This window comes from Marmota monax, unplaced genomic scaffold (genome assembly GCF_021218885.2).
Source record: "Marmota monax isolate L192 unplaced genomic scaffold, Marmota_monax_Labrador192_F-V1.1 WCK01_AAM20220418_F8-fsc00138, whole genome shotgun sequence".
Taxonomy (NCBI): domain Eukaryota; kingdom Metazoa; phylum Chordata; class Mammalia; order Rodentia; family Sciuridae; genus Marmota; species Marmota monax.
Genome location: NW_026692763.1, coordinates 1,714,239 through 1,733,965, shown reverse-complemented (window position 1 = coordinate 1,733,965; position 19,727 = coordinate 1,714,239). Strand labels below are relative to the sequence as shown.

At 36.1% G+C, this 19,727-nt stretch overlaps 1 protein-coding gene across 4 annotated transcripts in view; it reads left to right on the top strand.

Moving 5' to 3' along the window:
• Ssh2 (slingshot protein phosphatase 2) overlaps nt 1–19,727 on the top strand; it is a 262,197-nt gene that overhangs the window by 55,439 nt on the left and 187,031 nt on the right. For 2 of the 4 annotated variants that reach the window (XM_046446876.2, XM_046446875.2), the window contains exon 2: nt 17,367–17,447. The exons of the other annotated variants lie outside the window; for them this stretch is intronic. In XM_046446876.2, coding sequence (XP_046302832.1) covers nt 17,367–17,447 — 81 coding nt within the window. The remainder of the gene's footprint in view (nt 1–17,366; nt 17,448–19,727) is intronic. 4 annotated transcript variants of the gene reach the window in all.

Here is a 19,727-nt window from a genome sequence, read left to right as displayed (position 1 = left end):
AACCCAATCATTTCTCCTCCAAACCTTGCATTGTCTCACAGGTGAGCTTTTGGGGGACACCACATCAAAATCATAACAGTTCTTTTTGTGTTTTGTTTTAAAAATCTTTGTATAACCCAATGTCACAAAGATTTTCCCTTATATTTTCTTCTGGAATTTGCATTTATTGTTTTATTAACCCTTTTATAGTTATCACACTAGGTCCTCCCAGTTGAGAAAGCTAGGCTCAGAGAGTTAAAAAGATTGTCCAAGGTCATTTAGCTATAAATTGCCCTCATATCTTCTGATTTTAAATTTTGTGCTTTTTCCACTGTACAAGTCTGTGCATAACAGATTATGTACAGTAGTAAGATCACTATAGTAATAAGCCCCATGATGGCCTAATATATTTTGGGAGTGATTATTTGGTTTCAATTCTAAAGGCCTTTATTTCTCATTTCCTATTAGGATCTATCATTTGTTTAGTACATCAATCAAAGGACTAGTAAGAAAAATGTTAAACTTACTAATCAAAATTTTTTAGTGCCCTCATAAAGAATATTTCCTAATTACTTGGACTTAATAGCAATATGATTTATAAGCTGTAAATATAAGAATGCATGTTGAATGCTTAGCCAACATATATTTATTGAGTGCTTATTTTAAATGCCTGGCATTGCACACAGTTAGTGGATCAACAGTAATGAGTGAATTAGGTAGACTTGATCTTTTTCCTCATGAAACTTGTAGTCTAGAGGAATAGCCTTCAAACTCTTGTGTTTGAAATTCATATTAAAAAATGCATTTTACATTATGATCTGGTATGTGTGTATGGTAGGTGCTCATTCATGTACACATACACACCTATAGCACAATTTTATAAAGCAATTCTCCCTCTTTTATGCATGCAGTGAACTCTGATATTTTCTATTCTATTACGTTAAGAAAGGGAGATACTGAGGGTATAATTCAGTGGTAGAGCACATGTGTGAAGCCCTGGGTTCAACTCCTTGCACAAAACAAAACCCTACATTGCTGCAAACCATTTAATTGATTCTACAAACCGTTAATGGATCATAGCTTGCAGTTTGGAAAAAGCACTCATTTGAGTAGACTTGTTGCTTTCTACAATGTGAGGGAACTTTCCAAGGGGGTGGAATGTTGCCAGAGGTCTTGGTGGGTTAACACAAATGTGGTGTTTACCTCCTTAGGTTCTGGCTACCTAGTGGTAAAGTGGACAGAGAGTATAACCGCATGTTCTTCCCAAGCAACCAAAATGATCAAAGTCTCAAAGGAGGTACTAACTTCCTTAATAATTTGTAACTCTGGAAGCAATACTTCTTTGCTTCTTCTCAAAACTACGTGATCTATTAGAGATTTAGAAGTGGGAAGTAACTAGCTCAGAGAATTCATCATTCATTTTCTCTCCTGCTAAAACATATTTACATACACAGAAAATCTGAAAAACTATTTCAACAAGAAGATTAAAAGGTAACTTTCTTTGCCAGGCATGGTGGTACATGCCTGTAATCCCAGTGAGCCAGGAGACTGAGACAGGAGGATTGCAAGGTCAAGGCCAACTTCAGCAACTTAGCAAGGCCCTAAGCAACTCAGCAAAACCTTGATTCAAAAATAAAAAAATGGGCTGGGGATGTGACTCATAAGTTTAGCACTTTGGGGTTCAATCCCTGGTACAAAATAATAATAGAAACTTTTTAGCTGAAGTGAACTTATATTCTGTTTAGTCTAATTTCTGCTTAAATTGAACCTACAGTTTGGTTTTTTAAAAGTGGACATTTTTGTTTTCTTAATTCCTGTTGGAAGTTTAACTATAATAGTAGGGCAATTTTTACTTTGAATCTTTCTAACCACCTTCCTTTTGATAAATGAACATGAGGTAATAACATTGATCTGAGGTCTTAGTAGAAAATATGATCCCTTCAACAAAGTCCTTGAAACCCTAGCCAGAGCAATTGGGTAAAAGAAAGAAATTAAAGAGATATGAATAGGAAAAGAAGAGCTCTAACTATCCGTATTTGCTGACAACATGATTCTATATTTGGGAGCCCCCCCCAAAAAAAAACTCCTCCAGAAAACTTATAGAATTCATAAACAAATTCAGAAAATAGCAGGATTAACATCCATAAATTCAATTGTATTCCTATATAATAAATATTTGAATCAGCTGAAAGAGAAATTAGGAAAACTATCCCATTCACAATAGCCTAAAAAAAAAGTAAAACAAACAAACAAACAAAAACAAAACTTGGGAATCAATCATACAAAAGAGGTGAAATACCTCTACAATGAAAACCACAGAACACTAAAGAAAGAAATTGAAGAAGACCTTAGAAAATGAAAAGATCTCCCATGTTCTTGGATAGGCAGAATTAATATTGTCAAAATGGCCATGTTACTAAAAGTACTACATAGATTTAATGCAATTCCTATTAAATTGCAATGATATTCTTCATAGAAATAGGAAAAGCAATCATATAAAATTCATTTAGAAAAACAAGAGGCCCAGAATAGCCAAAGCATTCCTTATTGAGAAAAGTAATTCGGGAGGCATCACAATACCAGACCTTAAATTACACTACAGAGCCAAAATAACAAAAATCGCATGTTATTGACACACAAAAAAAGGTTTATGGTGCAAAAACAGGCAAGAAACAGGCAAGAAGACCAATGGAACAGAATGGAAGACCCAGAGACAAACCCACATAAATACAGTTATCTCATTCTAGACAAAGGCACCATAAACTTACATTGGAGAAATGATAGCCTCTTCAACAAATCGTGTTGAGAAACCTGGAAATCCATATATAATACAATGGAATTTAACCCCTCTGTCTCACCCTGCACAAAACTCAACTCAAGTTGGATCAAGGACCTAGGCATTAGACTACAGACTCTGTGCCTGCTAGAAGAAAATGTAGGCCTGACTCTCCATCAAGTCAACATAGAAACTGACTTCCTCAACAAAACTTTTAAAGCATGAGAAGTAAAATCTAGAATCAATAAAAGGGCCAGGTGCAGTGGTGCATGCAGGTAATCCTAGTGGCTTAGGAGGCTGAGGCAGGAGGATTGCAAGTTCAAAGTCAGCCTCGGCAAGGGCAAGGCACTAAGCAACTCAGTGAGACCCTGTCTCTAAAATACAAAATAGAGCTTGGGATGTGGCTCAGTGGTTGAGTAGTGCCCATGAATTCAGTTCCCAGTGCCCGTCCCCCCCAAAAAGAACCAGTAAATGAGATGGTATCAAACTAAAAAGATTCTCCACAGCAGAAGAAATAATCAAGAAAGTGAAGAGAGAGCCTATAATATGGGAGAAAATCTTTGCCATCTGCACTTCAGACAGAGCATTAATCTCTAGGATATACAAAGAACTCAAAAAACTTAGCACCAAACAAACAAAAACAAACAATAACAACAAAAAACAAAATAATCCAATCAATAAATGGGCAAAGGAACTGAAAAGGCACTTTGGGAAAGAAGAAATACAACTGGTCAGCAAATATATGAAAAAATGTTCAACTTTTTAAAAAGTATTTATTTTTTTTAGTTGAGGTGGACACAGTATCTTTATTTCACTTTTATGTGGTGCTGAGGATGGAACCCAGTGCCTTACATGCGCTAGGTGAACATGGTACCACAGAGCCATGACCCCAGCCCCTATTCAACTTTTTTAGCAATTAGAGAAATGCAGATTAAAACTACACTAAGTTTCCATCTCACTTCAGTCAAAATGGCAATTATCAAGATTACAAGTAACAATAAATGTTGGTGAGACTGTGGGGAAAAGATTCACTAATACATTGCTGGTAGGACTGCAAATTGGTGCAAAGCAGTATGGAGATTCCTCAGAAAACTTGGAATGAAACTACCATTTGACCCAGTTATCCCATTCCTCAGTATATATCCAAAGGACTTAAAATCAGCATACTACAGTAACGCAGCCACATCAATGTTTATAGAAGTTCAATTCACAATAGCTAAGCTATGGAACCAATATAGGTGCCCTTTAACAGATGAATGAATAAAGAAAATGTGTTTATATATATATATATATATATATATATATATATATATATATATACACACACACACACACACACACACACACACACACACACACAGTGGAATATTACTCAGCCATAAATAAGAATGAAATTACGGGGTTTGCTGATAAATGGATAGTATTGGAGACTATCATGTGAAATAAGCCAATCCCAAAAAACCAAAGGCCTAATGTTCTCTTCTAATATGTGGATAATGACACACAATAAGTGGGGGAGAGGGACGAATAGAAGTTCATTGGATTAGCCAGAGGGGAATGAAGGAAAGGGAGGGGAGATTGGAATAGGAAAGACAGTAGAATGAATCAGACATAACTTTCCTATGTTCATATATGAATACATGGCCAGTGAAAATCCATATCATGTACAACCACAAGAATGTGTTTCTAGTTAGAATTATGTTATACTCCATATATGTATAATATGTCAAGATACACTCTACTGGGGCTAGGGTTGTGGCTCAGGAGTAGAGTGCTCGCCTGGAGCATTGTTTGGTGCTAAGTTTTGGGGAGTTTTTCACCACAATGACTTTCATGATCATCTTCCAATTGTACTTTAGAAGATAAGACCCCTTGCTATTTTTATTTTTCATCCCCCTCTGGAATTTTTGGCCCTTGAAGCAATTTCTGAATTCATCTTCAAAATACTTTTCCTAAAGCAGAAACTAAACATAAAGAAATGCCCTTTCTTTTATGGACTATTCCTCTCTCTACCCTGTTGCTTCTCTGTTCTCTAGCCCTGGGGCACTGCTATTTTATGGCTAGAATCTTTGAAGACACCTCTACTCTCATCCCTTTGCTCATTTCCTGACATTGTTCCATGTGTAGTCAGCTCTGGGCTCTATGTCTTCATAAAGTCCCATTTTTTCCAAGTCATTTTCTAAGATTCTGGATGAGAAGAGCTGAAAACTGCTTTCCTTCCCATTAAGAGAAGGTAGGAGGATTCCACTGACCCAAGACCACCATTTGATAGAGACTCTTCTCAGAATTCTCTGATGGGGAATAAATTTTATGTGATTATCTTATCTCCCACCTGCATGAGGACATCTTCCAAGGAGTTTGGTAACCTTGCTATGATGCCAGCCTTTGAAATGTGGGTAACTGAGGAGAAAATGGCAAACTAGGGCAGAATCAGAATCTGTGCTTCTGGCACCTTAAACAGTTTTATGTACTCAAGAATCACATGATACTCCCAAAATATAACTTTTTAGTATAAGTAAAGGATTTGGATCAGGGAAGGAGAGCTTCAGAGGGGTGTTCAGGTGATTTGATGGTTGGTGTTACTATTTCTCCAAAGACTAGAGACTGAATCCTCTTGAAAAAGTATACCTGAGGTTTTTATAACTTTATACTAGCTCCTTCTAGGCAACTTCTCTTACTGTAGTCTGATTAATCAACTAGAATTTAGAAATGACCTTACTACCGTGTGAGGAGATCTTGTGGTCAGAAAGCTACATAGGAAATTAATTACAAATGCAAACTAATCATTCACTTCCAGTTCTGCCTATTTCGCCTTAATTTTAGGTAGATCTACCTTCCTTGCTAATCAAAATAGATTCCTCCTTTAGTATTAAAACTAAATCTTTCAATTCTCTTATTTATTCAAAAAAGAGCAAGTTTTTTACTTGCAGAGAAATAGGTCTAATACTAGGTCCTAAGTAAAAACTATTCTTTTCACAGTTGTCTGAAACCTGACTTGATAGTGTCTCAGGATTCTATCTCAGTAACAATGCTCTTTCTGCGCTTATCTTTCTTTCTTGGCACATAGCCCCAGACAAATGTCCAAGGGAGACTTTTCTCTGCTTTCTTACTCAGTATCTCCTTGTCTAAAAATTCCTTTTGCTTTCTTAAGTCCCCTGGTTTCTCTAAAACGGCTTTCTCTTTGCTGTTAAACTACCATTCCCCAAAGAAATAATAGAACTTCACCTCTTTGCACACACTACAGAAGTGTACAGTGATCATATTACATAGTATACACATTAACATCTCTAAAACCTGATTCACTTCCATAGCCCAGGTTCTAAGTCAAACTACACAAAAATTTTTTTCAAGGCATTTATGTGGTAGGAGTTGGGGAAAGTTGATGGTTATTTTTAAACTTAGGTGGTTCTCATATATTGGTCTGGAAAATAAAGAACTGGAGTTCTAAGGTTATAAAGACCATAAAGATAGTACATAGGATGGTTTAACAAATGGAGCCAACAAGAGTTATATGCTTTTAGCACACTTGGAGTCAAGTTTGTAGTACTTCCTTTTGTTAGTCTGCTTTCATCTCATGAAGTTGACAGAACAAATTAAAAAAAAAAAACTTCTACATAGAACAGGAGAAAAATAAGCAGCTAACTTGTTAATAACAGAGGTCTAATAAAAACGGAATAGAAAAGAACATTTGGTTTGCCTAAATAGAGACAAATCAGCCTCTGAATGGATAATATTTTATTTGTGAGCCTCAACTAAAGACATAAGCCTGAAGTTTTTCTTTCATATCTTGAGATTCTGTGACTAGAAGTTCTGAGATGTTGCTGCCATAGTTTTCTCTTTGTGGACTTTCAGTCAGGATTAAACACCTACCACTGGGTTATTTGCTTTTCCCTGTCTTTACAAATACATTATTTTGCTTTTGTGGATGATTATTCTTCACAATTTGCCATAATACTTAGTGTGAGTCACACTGTAGAGGTGTTCAAAAATGTAGGCAGTGCTCGCCTACATAAATTAAATAACCTGTTTACATGAATGGCTGCTTTTGCATCTCACTGGAGACATACACTTTCCTTTTGGTGGTTTTGCTATGAATTGCACATTTAGAAACCTAAGTGTAATTTAAGAATGTTTCTGTGAGAATACACATAAATTTCTGAATAATTTTGTATAAATTGGAAACTGCTTGTTTCTATTTTTCTGTACTGGTCTCAACATTTTTCAGCAGTTTCCTTTACTCCCTTATTTTATTTTATTATTATTATTTTTTTTAGAGAGAGAGAGAATTTTTTTAATATTTATTTTTTAGTTTTCGGCGGATACATCTTTATTTGTATGTGGTGCTGAGGATCGGACCCAGCGCAGTGGGCATGCCAGACGAGCACGCTACCACTTGAGCCACATCCCCAGCCCAGCTCCCTTATTTTTGATCTTTGTAAATTTGTTGTCCTTTACTCTTTGTTGTTGTTATGAGAGTACTAATTTTTAATCAATCACAAATAGACTTTGTTCCAGACCTCTTTACTGTTTTATCTCCATGTTCAACTGTTTCTGTTTACCCTAAGTTAAAAAATATATATTGAATTTAGTGAAATATCTAGTAGAAATTAAGGCCCACAAAGTCCTATTCCTCTTCCAAGAATAATTTTTTAGAGTTATCCTTATTTCTACTTGGTATCTATGGTTCTTCCTTACTTAAATTTGAGGAAAAAGTATAAAAACCAAAACAACCTCAACAAGATAACAAGGTTTGGTGGGATTTAAAAAAAAAAAGTTCAGATCTTTGTATGAGGGTATGAATTTGCTACTGAAAGTATTATGGCATTTGTTGGAATCCTTACTTAGATGTCTGACAAATGATGCTGTGTATTTTAATTTTGATAGTAAGTTATCCACAGGGAGAGTTTGAATCTCAAGTGTTCCCTATTCCTGATCTTTCATTGCTTTATAGATTAAATTGAAATTGGAGTGTAAAGCTTTCCAACTGGGGCTCCCTAATTTTCCAGGTTAAGTTTAAAGAGTGTTTCTTTTTCTTCCCTCTAAGCTTGGATGTTAAAATAATAAATATGGTTATCTCTCAGGACAGCAGCAGTGATCTTTGTGGTGCTGTATCAATCTTTAGTTGCAGGAATTACTTCACACTTTTTAAATTATAGACTTATTTTTTTTTAATTTTTTAATATTTATTTTTTAGTTTTTTTCCGGCGGACACAACATCTTTGTTTGTATGTGGTGCTGAGGATCGAACCCGGGCCGCACGCATGCCAGGCGAGCGCGCTACCGCTTGAGCCACATCCCCAGCCCAAATTATAGACTTATGATTTTAGAATTTTAACTCTGTTTCTCTATCTGAGTGAAGTATGTACCATAGAGAATACATTTATCTCTTACTTCAAATTTGGTTGTAGAAAAACTATTTCTTCTGTGCCTGGAGAAATCACTAGAATTTAGAGTCCTACTGCTTAATTGTTTTCATAGGAATGATCTGATTGTATCGTTCTGGTTTTAATGCAGTGATTAAAATGTTACCTGCAGGCATACTTTATGCCAGTGGTTCTGAAACTTTAATGCATATCTCAATCACGTAGAAGTCTTGTTAAAAACACATTTCTGGGCCCTACCTCCAGATTTTTTTATTTTATAGTATTGGGGGCAAGATTTTGCATTTCTAATGAATTCTCAGATGCTGCTGGTGGTAGTCTGGGAATCACACTTTAAGAAAAACTGCTTAGAAGACTTTAATTTTGGGCAGATAGTAATAGCAGAAAAAGTTGAGGGAAAAAGTATAAAAACCAAAACAACCTCAACAAGATAACAAGGTTTGGTGGGATTTAAAAAAAATGTTCAGATCTTTGTATGAGGTTATGAATTTGCTACTAAAAGTATTATGGCATTTGTTGGAATCTGAGCTACTATCATATGTGAACATTCAAAAAATAAGAAGTAAAATGTTTTATTACCACTGTTAATTGCATGCAATAAGACTTAGAAGTGGAAGGGAAGGATAGTGGAAGAGTATGAATGTTTTACATAAGATAAAAAAAATCTTTGCTCTGCCTCTTAGAGTGTATAAGCTCACTGGATTGTTTTAGGATTAAAGGAGATAATAAGTGGACTGCTTGTGGTAGTTATCCAACAAAATTATTTTCAGAGAAATTGGCCTCCAATTGCTTTTGTATACTTGGGAATCTTTTCAAACTCTATGGGTGATAAGTTTTTCAAAGTCATTACTCACAAAATGATTGGATTCCAGCAGGCACAGCAGTGTATAAGCTACAGAAATCAGGCAGAGAATATGGGTGCCCTATTCTCCAAGTGTGCAAGATCTGCTTACGGAGTTAGGATTCTTTCTGTTGAAAGATTTAGAATACCCTATTTAATTTAATTTAATTTAAAAAGTGGGGGTAAACTGACATTTTTAACATCAGAAGCCTGGAGGCAAAGTAGCTTCTGAGTTGATGCAGTGGTTATGCTGTTTTCAGGGTTCTAGGTTCTTTCCATCTTTTCTACTCTACCATCTTTTGCATTTTGCCTTTTGTCCTTGGGCCTCTCCTTTTGAGGTCACAAAATGGTTACCATAGCTCTAGACATCATTATCTGTGCACAGCTACTTCCAAAGGCATGGAAATATCAATTTCTTCCCTCAGGTCTCCTTAATCAATGTGGAAAGCATTTCCCACAAGCCCATGGCAAACTTACTCTCAAGTTTTGTGTCCTTAATTAGGATATATGATTAGGCATTGGGTTCCACAGAGGCTGAAAAGGCAGGTATCTGGCATTGTCTGTCAGAGTGGTGGAACTGGTAGATGAGAAAAGTAAGAGATGTTGTTATGGTTTGGATGTGAGGTGTCCCCCAAAAGTTCACGAGCGAGACAATGTAAGAAGGTTCAGAGGAGAAGTGATTGGATTGTGAGTTTCTTAACCCAATCAGTGAATGGATCACTGATGGGATCAACTGAGTGGAAACTAAAGGCAGGTGAGATGTGGCTGGAGGAAGTGGTTAATTGGGGGTGTGGCTGTGGGGTATATTTTGTATCTGGAGCTGGAGTCTCTCTGCTTCTTGATGACTATGATGTGAGCTGCTTCCTTCTGCCATACACTCCACCATGATGTTCTGCCCCACCTCAAGCCCCAGGAATGGAGCTGGCCTTCTCTGGACTAAGATCTCTGACACCTCCCTTACACTTGTGCTGGTCAGGTCCTTTAGTCACAGCAGTGAAAAAGCTGACTAAAACAGATGACTACTTGGTAAACAACAAAGAGGATCTGCCACAGGGAAACAAGTTCATGCATAGATTACAGAACAGTTCTAGGCAATTTATCATTAGGCTAAATTATGTGCTACAAGCCAGGGTCAACAAACTTTTTCTGTTAAAAGCCAGATGGTGCAATATTTTAGGCTTTGTGACCACATACAGTCTCTGTTGAATATTCATTCTTCTTTGCCCTTCTTAAAAAATATTTATTTTTTAGCTTTTTTTTTTAGGTGGACACAATATCTTTATTTTATTTTATTTTTTATGTGGCGCTGAGGATCGAATCCAGTGCCTCACGCATGCCAGGTGAACGCACTACCACTTGAGCCACACCCCAAGCCCCCTTATTTGCCCTTTTTAAAAAATAATAGTCCTTTATAAATTTGAAAACCATTCTTAGCTTGCTGGCTATATTAAAAACACCCTAAAGATAATTGCTAGATGATTTTGGCCTATAGGTTATAGTTTGCTAGCCTCTTCCTTGCAGTCAAGGCTCAGAGGGAAGCTCCCACTTCAGTCAGGCTAAAATCATCATTTTGAAGCTTCATGAAATTCTGGGATTTGAGAGATGGTTTGAAGAATGGATAAGATTCTAATTGAAAGATGTGTTCCTTCTGAAGGGAACAACAAGTGCAGTTACCATGATACAGCTCTGTTACATGTAAAGTGGTAGATAGCATTACCTTTGCAAATGAAATGGACATACTGCAGGCGAAAGGCAGAGAGTACTCTGGCATGGGTACCCTGACTGCCTCAACCACTAACAGTCCAACCTGCTAAGTAGCTCTGAGAAATGAAGATGCTCTTTTGGCTTAAAGCCTCCATGTTGATTTGGAGTCCAAGGAAGGCAGTATTTCATGTAACAAACTGGCTCTTCTAGTAGGAGCAGTTGCTACTATAACTAATAAAAAGACGAAAATCATGTGTTTAGGAGAATGAGAATTGTTAGTCTTTTTTTTTTTTTGGCATGGGGATTTGAACCCAGGACTTCATGCATGTCAGGCAAGTACTTTACTGCTGAGCCACATCCCCAGCCCAGATTGTTAGTCTCTTAATCATACCTATATACAAAAATTATAACTCATCTTCAATTAATGTTATTGGCAACAAGGAAGAATTGCAATGACTAAGACTAAGTCACTTATTGATTGAACATCTGTGGAATGCCTACTATGTGCCAGGCCCTAGAGATATAGCAACTAGGGCTGGGGCTGTAGCTCAGTGGTAGAACACTCGCCTCACATGTGGAAGGCAGGCACTGGGTTCGATCCTCAGCACCACATAAAAATTAAATAAAGGTATTGTGTCCATCTATACCTGAGAGAGAGAGAGAGAGAGAGGGAGAAAGATACAACTGTGGGTATCTAGAAGAGGTACCACCCAGTTTTTTCCTGGTTTAAATTTTTTAATTGATTCAGCCTAATTATTTCTGTTCTTCAATAAACACATTTTATTTTTCATACTAGACAATTATCTGGTAGGTCTGTACCATTAATCATAAAGAGGCCTATGTAAATATACTATAATTGGTTCAAATCCAAATCACCATCACTCTTCACAAACAGCAATTTCAAACATGCTGCTGCTCCTTCTAAACTTTTAGCCTTCTCTTCATATATAAAATATATAGCTATAATGTTTCCCATTACATTGCACTTAATTAATTTGTGCTTCCTAATGTAATGGTATGAAAATTGGTTCTAAAAACCAATTGTTTAAAAAATTGTTTTCCTCAGAAAAACCTTCAGAGAAGATTACCCTAGTAGGCGGAATGGCCCCCCCCCCAAAAGAGAGTCTCATCCTAATTGTCTGTGAACCTGTGAATGTTTTATATTACATGATATAGGAGAAATTAAAGCTGCAGATGGAATTAAGGTTGTTAATCATATAGCTTTAAAAATAGGGAGATGATCCTCCTGGATTATAAGGGTAGGAAGTAATATAACCTATCACAAGGGTTGTTAGAAGTAAAGGAGGATAACAGAAGAGGAGGTTAGATTGATGTAATATTAGAAGTTACTCTACCTTTGCTGAGTATGAAGATGGGGCAAAGGAGCCACAAGTCAAAGAATGTGGACAGCCTCTAGTTGCTGGAAAAGGCAAGAAAATAGATTCTCCCTATATTAATTGTTAGGACTGCCATAACAAGTTACATAGACTGGTATCTTAAACAGCAGAAATTTATTTCCTCATGGTTTTGGAGGCTAAAGAATGCCATCAAAGTGGTGGTAGGGTTGATTTCCCCCAACCCCCAGGCCACTCTCCTTGGCTTATAGATGGCTGTTTTCTCCCTATCTTCTCCCTATCCAGTGCTTTCCTATGTGTTTGTCTTAATCTCTTCTTCACATTTTTTTTTTTGGTTGGGGATACTGGGATAGAACCCATAGGTAGGTGCTTTCCCACTGAGCTGTATCCCTAACCCTTTTTGAGATAGGGTCTTGGTAAATTGCTGAGGCTGGCCTCAAATTTGTAATCCTTCTACCTCAGCCTCCCGAGTCACTGGGATTACAGGTGTGCATCACTGCACCCTATAGTTCTAATCTCTTTTAAGAACCCAGTCATACTGGATTAGGCCTACCCATTAGGTTATTAAACTTCATTTTAATTTAAGTGCCCCTTTAAAGACCTTGGTTCCAAATACAGACATTCTGAGATGTAGGGAATTGGGACTTCAACATAAGAAATTTGGGATACACAGTTTAGCTCATAACTTTTTCCTAGATCCTTCAGAAGGAACACAGGTCTTCTAACACTGATTTGAGAACTCCTGATCCCTAGATTACAAAATAATAAATTAATGTTAAGCCACCAAATTTGTAGTAATTTGTTTCAGCAAACTAGAAAACAATATAATTACAAATAACCTGAATATATTAATAGGAGACGAGACCAATTAATTGAAGAGTGGACTATCTGTATAATGGAATATTATGTGGCAATAAAAACAGTGAAACACATGTCCATATGGATGAATGGATAAATAAAATATAGCATATCTATACCATGGAATATAATTCTGCCTTTAAAAATAAGGGAATTCGGGCAGGGGTTGTGGCACAATGGTAGAACGCTTGCCTAGTATGTGTGAGGCACTGGGTTTGATCTTTAACACCACGTAAAAATAAATAAAATAAAGGTCCATCAAAATTTATAAATAAATAAATAAGAGAATTCTGCTAGGCAGTGTTGCATGCCTGTAATCCTGGTGATTTGGGTAGCTGAGGCAGAAGGATCCCAAGTTTGAGGCCAGCCTGCCCAACTGTGTGAGACTCAGCAACTTATGAGACCCTGTATCAAAATTTTTAAAAAGGATTGGGAATGTAGCTCAGTGGCAAAGTCCCCCTGGGTGATCAATTCCAGTGAATGAATAATAAATAAATAAATGGAATTCTGACATGTACTACATCATGGATGAACCTTGAAGACATTATAGTAAGTGAAATAAGCCAGTTTCAAGAAGACAAATACTGTATAATCATTTATATGAGTTATCTTGAGTAGACAAATCTATAAAAACAAAAGTGAATGGTTATTGCCAGGTTTAAGAGAAGGGGATAGAATTTCAGTTTTATGAGATGAAAAAGTTATAGAGATTGGCTCTAATAATGTGAGTATGCTTAACCTACTGTATACTTAAAATGGTTAAGATTGTACATTTTCTGATATTTTTCTACAATTAAAAAAATTTTTAATAATAAAATGATGGCAGAAGTGGTAACACATACCTGTAATCTTAGTGACCTGGATGAGGCAGAAGGATCACAAGTTCAAAGCCAGTCTTGACAACTTAATCCACACACACACAAAAAAATTAAATAAATAAAATATAGTCAAATGAAGATAAATTAAGGCAAGGACAGAAAAATAGACACACTTCTTTCCATTTGTATATTTTATAGAAAGGACATATAGACATGTAATGCTTGTATACACATAGATTATTTCTGGATAGTACCTAAGAAACTGACAAAGTAATTATTTCTGGTAATAGGGTTATAGAGAACTAGGAGGTGGAAAGACAGGGGTGGGAGGAAGACTTAAATACTCTAACACCTTCTGAATTTTGTATAAAACAAAAGGAGGAAAGGGAAAGATTAATGGAAAAGAGAAAAGAAATAGTCAATAAATTTTCTGTTTCTTAAAATCATATAATTTGTGACAGGAATACAATGAAAGAAACTTAACAGTAGTAACAGGTTTTGAGTCTTGTGGGATTGTTTTAAAGATTTCTGCTTGCAAATTGTTAGGTAACCACCAAGTTAAATTTTCAAAACACCCTTCTTAGTACATGAGTTCTTGCACCATACATTCTATATAAAGATTGTTTATTATGATAATTATTATTTAGGAGCTGTTCTGGATTGAAACTTCTTACTGTGGTTGGATGTTTTTCTTTCTAGCAATTCCTTTAATATTTATTTTTTAGTTATAGGTGGACACAATATTTTTTTTTCGTGTGGTGCTGAGGATCGAACCCAGTGCCTCACGCAGGCTAAGCCAGCACTCTACCTCTGAGCCCCAGCCCCAGCCCTCAAGAGCACATTCATAGTAAGTAGCAGAGCCAGGATATAAACTCAGTTTACTTTAGGATTTAGGCTTGGTGCTTCCCAAGCAACAATATGAACCTGATTTGGTCCTTTACAAAGTTAAATGGAATTTGAGAAGTGGCCAAGGGGGCATTTTTTAAAAAAGAAGGAAAGAAAGAAAAGAGAATCGATAGCTACAATGTAAACCAGGGAATATTACCATCCTCATGCTAGAAAAAACATTAGGGGAATTTCCTACAATATAAATTTAAGGCAAGACCAGGTTGAGGTTAAGGCCCTACCAACCTGAGAGGTACTATATCTGAAAGTCTACAAGGGAGAGAATTGAGGAAGTATCTTTTATTCCTAGCTTACTAAAAAATTTTAAAATCAGAATTAGCTATTTTTAATTTTTAAAAAATATTTACTTTTTAATTATAGGTAGACACAGTATCTTTGTTTTATTTTTATGTGGTGCTAAGGATTGAAGCCAGTACCTCACATATGGTAGGCAAGCGCTCTACCTCTGAGACATAACCCCAGCCCCCAGAAATAACTATTAACTGTTAAATAGATTCCTTTTAGCACCTATTTAATCTTATGTTTTTTCTTATTTGACTTAATAACATGCTAAATTTTAGTAATTGAGTTCTTAAATATTCATTTATCCCTGTATTCTTGCAAATAAGTCTATACAGTCATGACCAAGACAGTTCACTCAGGAAAAACTTAGAAATTGGAATTATGAGATAGTTCAGAAAGCAAGGAAAAGATCTTGAAATGTCCTTTGCTTTCCTTTAGGATCCTTATAATTCACTTTAGCAATAAATATGTTGGTTGCAGGTAAATTCTTTTTCCATGAACCAGTTATATTGTAATTCTATCAGTATCCTTAAATGTATCTTTTTATATATTTTTTTATTTTTATTTTTTAGGTGTAGTTGGATACAATGCCTTTATTCTTTATTTTATTTACTTATTTTTATGTGGTGCTGAGGATCGAACCCAGGGCCTTGCATGTGCTAGGGGAGCGCTCTACCACTGAGCCCCAGCCCCTTAAATGTATCTTAATGAATTGTTTTAATAAGTATATGGTAAAGTCTTAAAATAACTTTAGAAATGCAGGCATGGTTACAGGACCTTTTCCTTGAAGGTCATTTTGAAAGAGCATAAATATGCAGAAATATTTACATGAATGAAAACTGTAAGATCTTGACAAAGGTAATCTGGATTAATTAATTTATAAGTTTCTCTTTTCAGTTTGTATGTACTGTGATCACTTTTGATATGCTTAATATCTATATTATCATGGTATGAGAGTTTGGGAGAATTGAAAACAACTCTAATGTCTACCTTATTTTTATTATTTAAAAAAAATTTTGTAAAAAAAATTTCTGGTGCTGGGGATCAAATCCAGAGATTTCAACCTTATTGATTCCATCAAATATTTTATTAACCTTAGCTCACTTCCTTTCTTTTTTTACTTACTTTTTTAAAAATTAAAATTAATTTTTTTGGCACGTGAATTTAACCCGGGAGTGCTTTACCACTGAGCTACATCGCCATCCCTTTTTTAATTTTCAATTTTGAGACAGGACCTTGCTAAATTGCTCAGGGCTCACTAAGTTGCTAAGGCTGGCTTTGAACTTGCAATCCTCCTGCCTTAGCCTCCTGTGTCCCTGGGGTTATAGGTGTATGCTACCACACCTACAAATCCTTGGCTTTTCTTAATGTGACTTTTAGAAGTCTTTGTGTATTTTATAGACTGATTTATTAAAAAAAAAAAAGCCAGGGGGATTATTTTCTAAAAGATGAAGAGAAAGGTATAAAGTGAGACTTGTCTGTGAGGAGGAAAATCAAAAATAGGCAAAGGATCGGAGTACAGAAAAAAGTAAGAAGGAATTAAACCAGGAACAAGGCAGTTAATGAAATAGTAACTTTCTTTCATTGAAGTTCATTTGCACTCTCAATCTTCTCAGGTATTCTGCAGGTTAAAACACAGCCTTGTTTCGAAAAGTCAAAGTAGGTGTCAACTAGGCTAGCCATCAGGTAATTACATATGACTAAGTTTTAGCCAACAGTAGTGAGATGTTTTGGTGACATAAGTATATGTATCAATGCTTTATCTAAGGATAATTCCGTTTCCAGCAGCTGTTGCCCAGACAGCAAACATTTGAATGAAATCTAATGTTCAGGGTTGGAGCTTTTTCTGTTTTGTGTTATTAGTCAAAGGGAAAATACTCTTATGTTACACCAGCTAATTGTTTCACTCCCTTGTCTCATTGTTCTTATCTATCTCCTAGACAGATTTTGAAAAAGAGATTGGAGAATGGAAGAAAAGGTTTTAAGTTGTTTTCTGGCATCTGGCAGGATACTTGAGTAGGGTACATCTTTTGGCTCTTCTTATAAAGAGGCAAGTAAGTAGAGGTCTAAAGAGGCAAGACTAGTGGTCCAATCCCCTAATCAGGCCCTATGTTATATTAAAGATAACTGGATACAAATCTGTCCCTAGTCTGGGAAGAATTTAGAATGTGAAGGGTTAGTAGCACCATGCTTACAGGAGTGTGTGTTTGTGTGTGGGGGACAGACATTGCCCAAATTGGGAAACCACAGAAAATGCTTCAGCTAATCAAACGTTCCTTAATCAATTTTCCAACCACCTAATTAGTCACCTTGATGGCTTTATTCTCTTTAAAATAGCCATCTCTAATCAGAGTTGCAGCTTTTCACCTCTGAGCTAACACTCACTAAGTGATTTCAACTTGCTTTTCCCCTCATGCTATGAGCCCATTCATCTGGATCTCTCAAATGATCTTGTTTGCATTACAGAACTCTCATTTGGAAGATATTGAATCAGCAGCATTACTTTGCTGTGAATGTGAAGGATCAGAAATTTTTAGTGGTTCCAATGTACGTAGGTATATGTTTTTATACAGCCTTTGGTTATTCAAGTTAAAACATTTCTGGGTAATTGTGTTCTTAAATAATTTAACTGATGTAGTTTCTGTTATTTCACCTATTTAACATACCCAGCCAAATAGTCTGGGAGGGAAATATGACTGGGAATGAGTTTATATATAAATAATACAGTATATTTATATGCATAGTAATCTCCACTTAAAGCATATCTAAGAAAGTAGGAAAAAATATTGCATCCTGGAACCTTGATGAGACTCTTATCCTGGAACCTTGATGAGACTCTTTTATTAAGGAATATGATTATCTTTGTGGGTTTTCCCCCTTATGCATACATTTTAAAAAAAATTCAGTAGTGTCCCTGTGGCAACTGCTTGGTATTGGTGCTGCCGGTGGGCATTTATTCCCCATGACAGAGGCCAAACATGTCCTGATTGTTGATAATGTAAAGCCAAATAGGATTGTAATCACTGGAATTGAGAGTCAACCTGATCGTCTCAAAAGGAGAACATTAAACTACCTAATCATATTTCATTGGATGTTATACATTTTATTTATCCTATCCAGCCCTCAGCATAATTACCCAAGGAGTCAGGGTGATATTAGAGAATGACTTTAAGTGGCTTTTTTTGTGTATTGTCATGGGCGATGAGATTAATCTGGAGATTTTCAGTATATCCTGAGATATGAGTAAATTTCCCATGTATCAAATGGCCCAGTCGTTATACACATTGTTCTTCCTTAAAGGGATGCTAGAAATACCCTGGAGAAAGGGAAAGGAAAAGCAATGGGTAGGGAAAATGAATAAGCTATATAATTGTCAATTAAAGATATGCATCTCTAGACAAAAGACAGGGAAAGACAAGTTTCTGGACAAAAAAAGGAAGGAAGAGAAAAAAGAAAAGGGAAGTGAGGGAAGAAAGGAAGGAAAAAAAGGGGGGCAAAAGGAAGGAAAAAAAGAAAGAAGCAGGGAGTGTGAGGATGACAAAGAAAGAAAATCTGTGAGGGTTTGGGCCAGAAGAATGCAGATCCAGTCACAGTTATGTTAATGAGGATTAGAAATAGAGACGACTAATTTTATGAAAGGCCCTGGTCTCTGCCCTCAGCTTCTCCTTTCAACCTAGATACCTGGCTTAACGTTTTTATCCCTTTGCTTCCCAATTTTTCTAAGTAAAAGTCTCAGTTGGAGATGTGCTGCTTTTTTGCCATGAAGCTTAATGCAGATTTGTAATGGCAAGTTTATTTTGTACTGTCACACCCCATAGGAAACTGGACTACTCTGAATTTTCCCCCCTTATTTTATGGGTGGTTTAAGTTGGCTGTATATCAGATTGAAGCTTACAAACATGGCATACCTTTTTCTCATCTGAAGATTTGTTCTGTGTCTTGCTATATAATAAATCCTGCTTAATAAGCTAAAAAGTATAGTTAATACAACATGCTGTTGTATTAACATATATAGGCTGAATTGGTTTTGACTGATTCGACTTTTTTCCCATGATTTTACTGAACCCTATCTCTGCCAACACATAGTTGTGACAGAGTTCTAGACACTTTGACCATAAAAGCTAAATGCTGTCTGTTTTGGGTTGTTTACTATGCATAGTAGCACTCATAAACACTCTCTCTCCAAGTAAGCTGTGCTTTTCATGTATGTCACCATAGTTCTGCCTGCTCTTCATCTGTCTTCATCTTCCTGGCACAATTTTAGGACTTTCTTCACTAATTATTTCGACTTACCCAGTTGTACTTCATTTCATGGTGATGAAAAGTCTGAAATGGCATAAATTCACTTATTGTGACTCACCAATAGCTGAAGTGGTATTCATGTCCCTAAATCTTGCAAACATTAACTGATGAATTCACATGAACACTCTTCTATTACTAACATTTTGCAGATGCCAAGCCAAATGTGGAAAGGTTCTGTTCTTTGCCCAGGGTTGTGTGATAAGCAGGGACAGTGCTGACATCACATCTCAGCTGACAACTCTTAATGAACTCATTACCAGAGGGCAGCATCATTGATGAAATATGTGCCAGGCTCCTTATGTAGTATCCTACAAAATTCATTTTGTTTGATGGGCATTAGAGTCCTAGACTTGAAATGACTTACTGTTTTTGCTGATTTTGTCTTGAAGGGACCCATGCATGAGAATCTACATAGAAAATATTTTTATGAAGTTGGACATGCAGGGAAAGGGTGACTCTAGTTTTAATATGTTTTCTTCCTTAGAAACAGTTAAGTATATGTATTAACAGATTATTCTTTGCTTT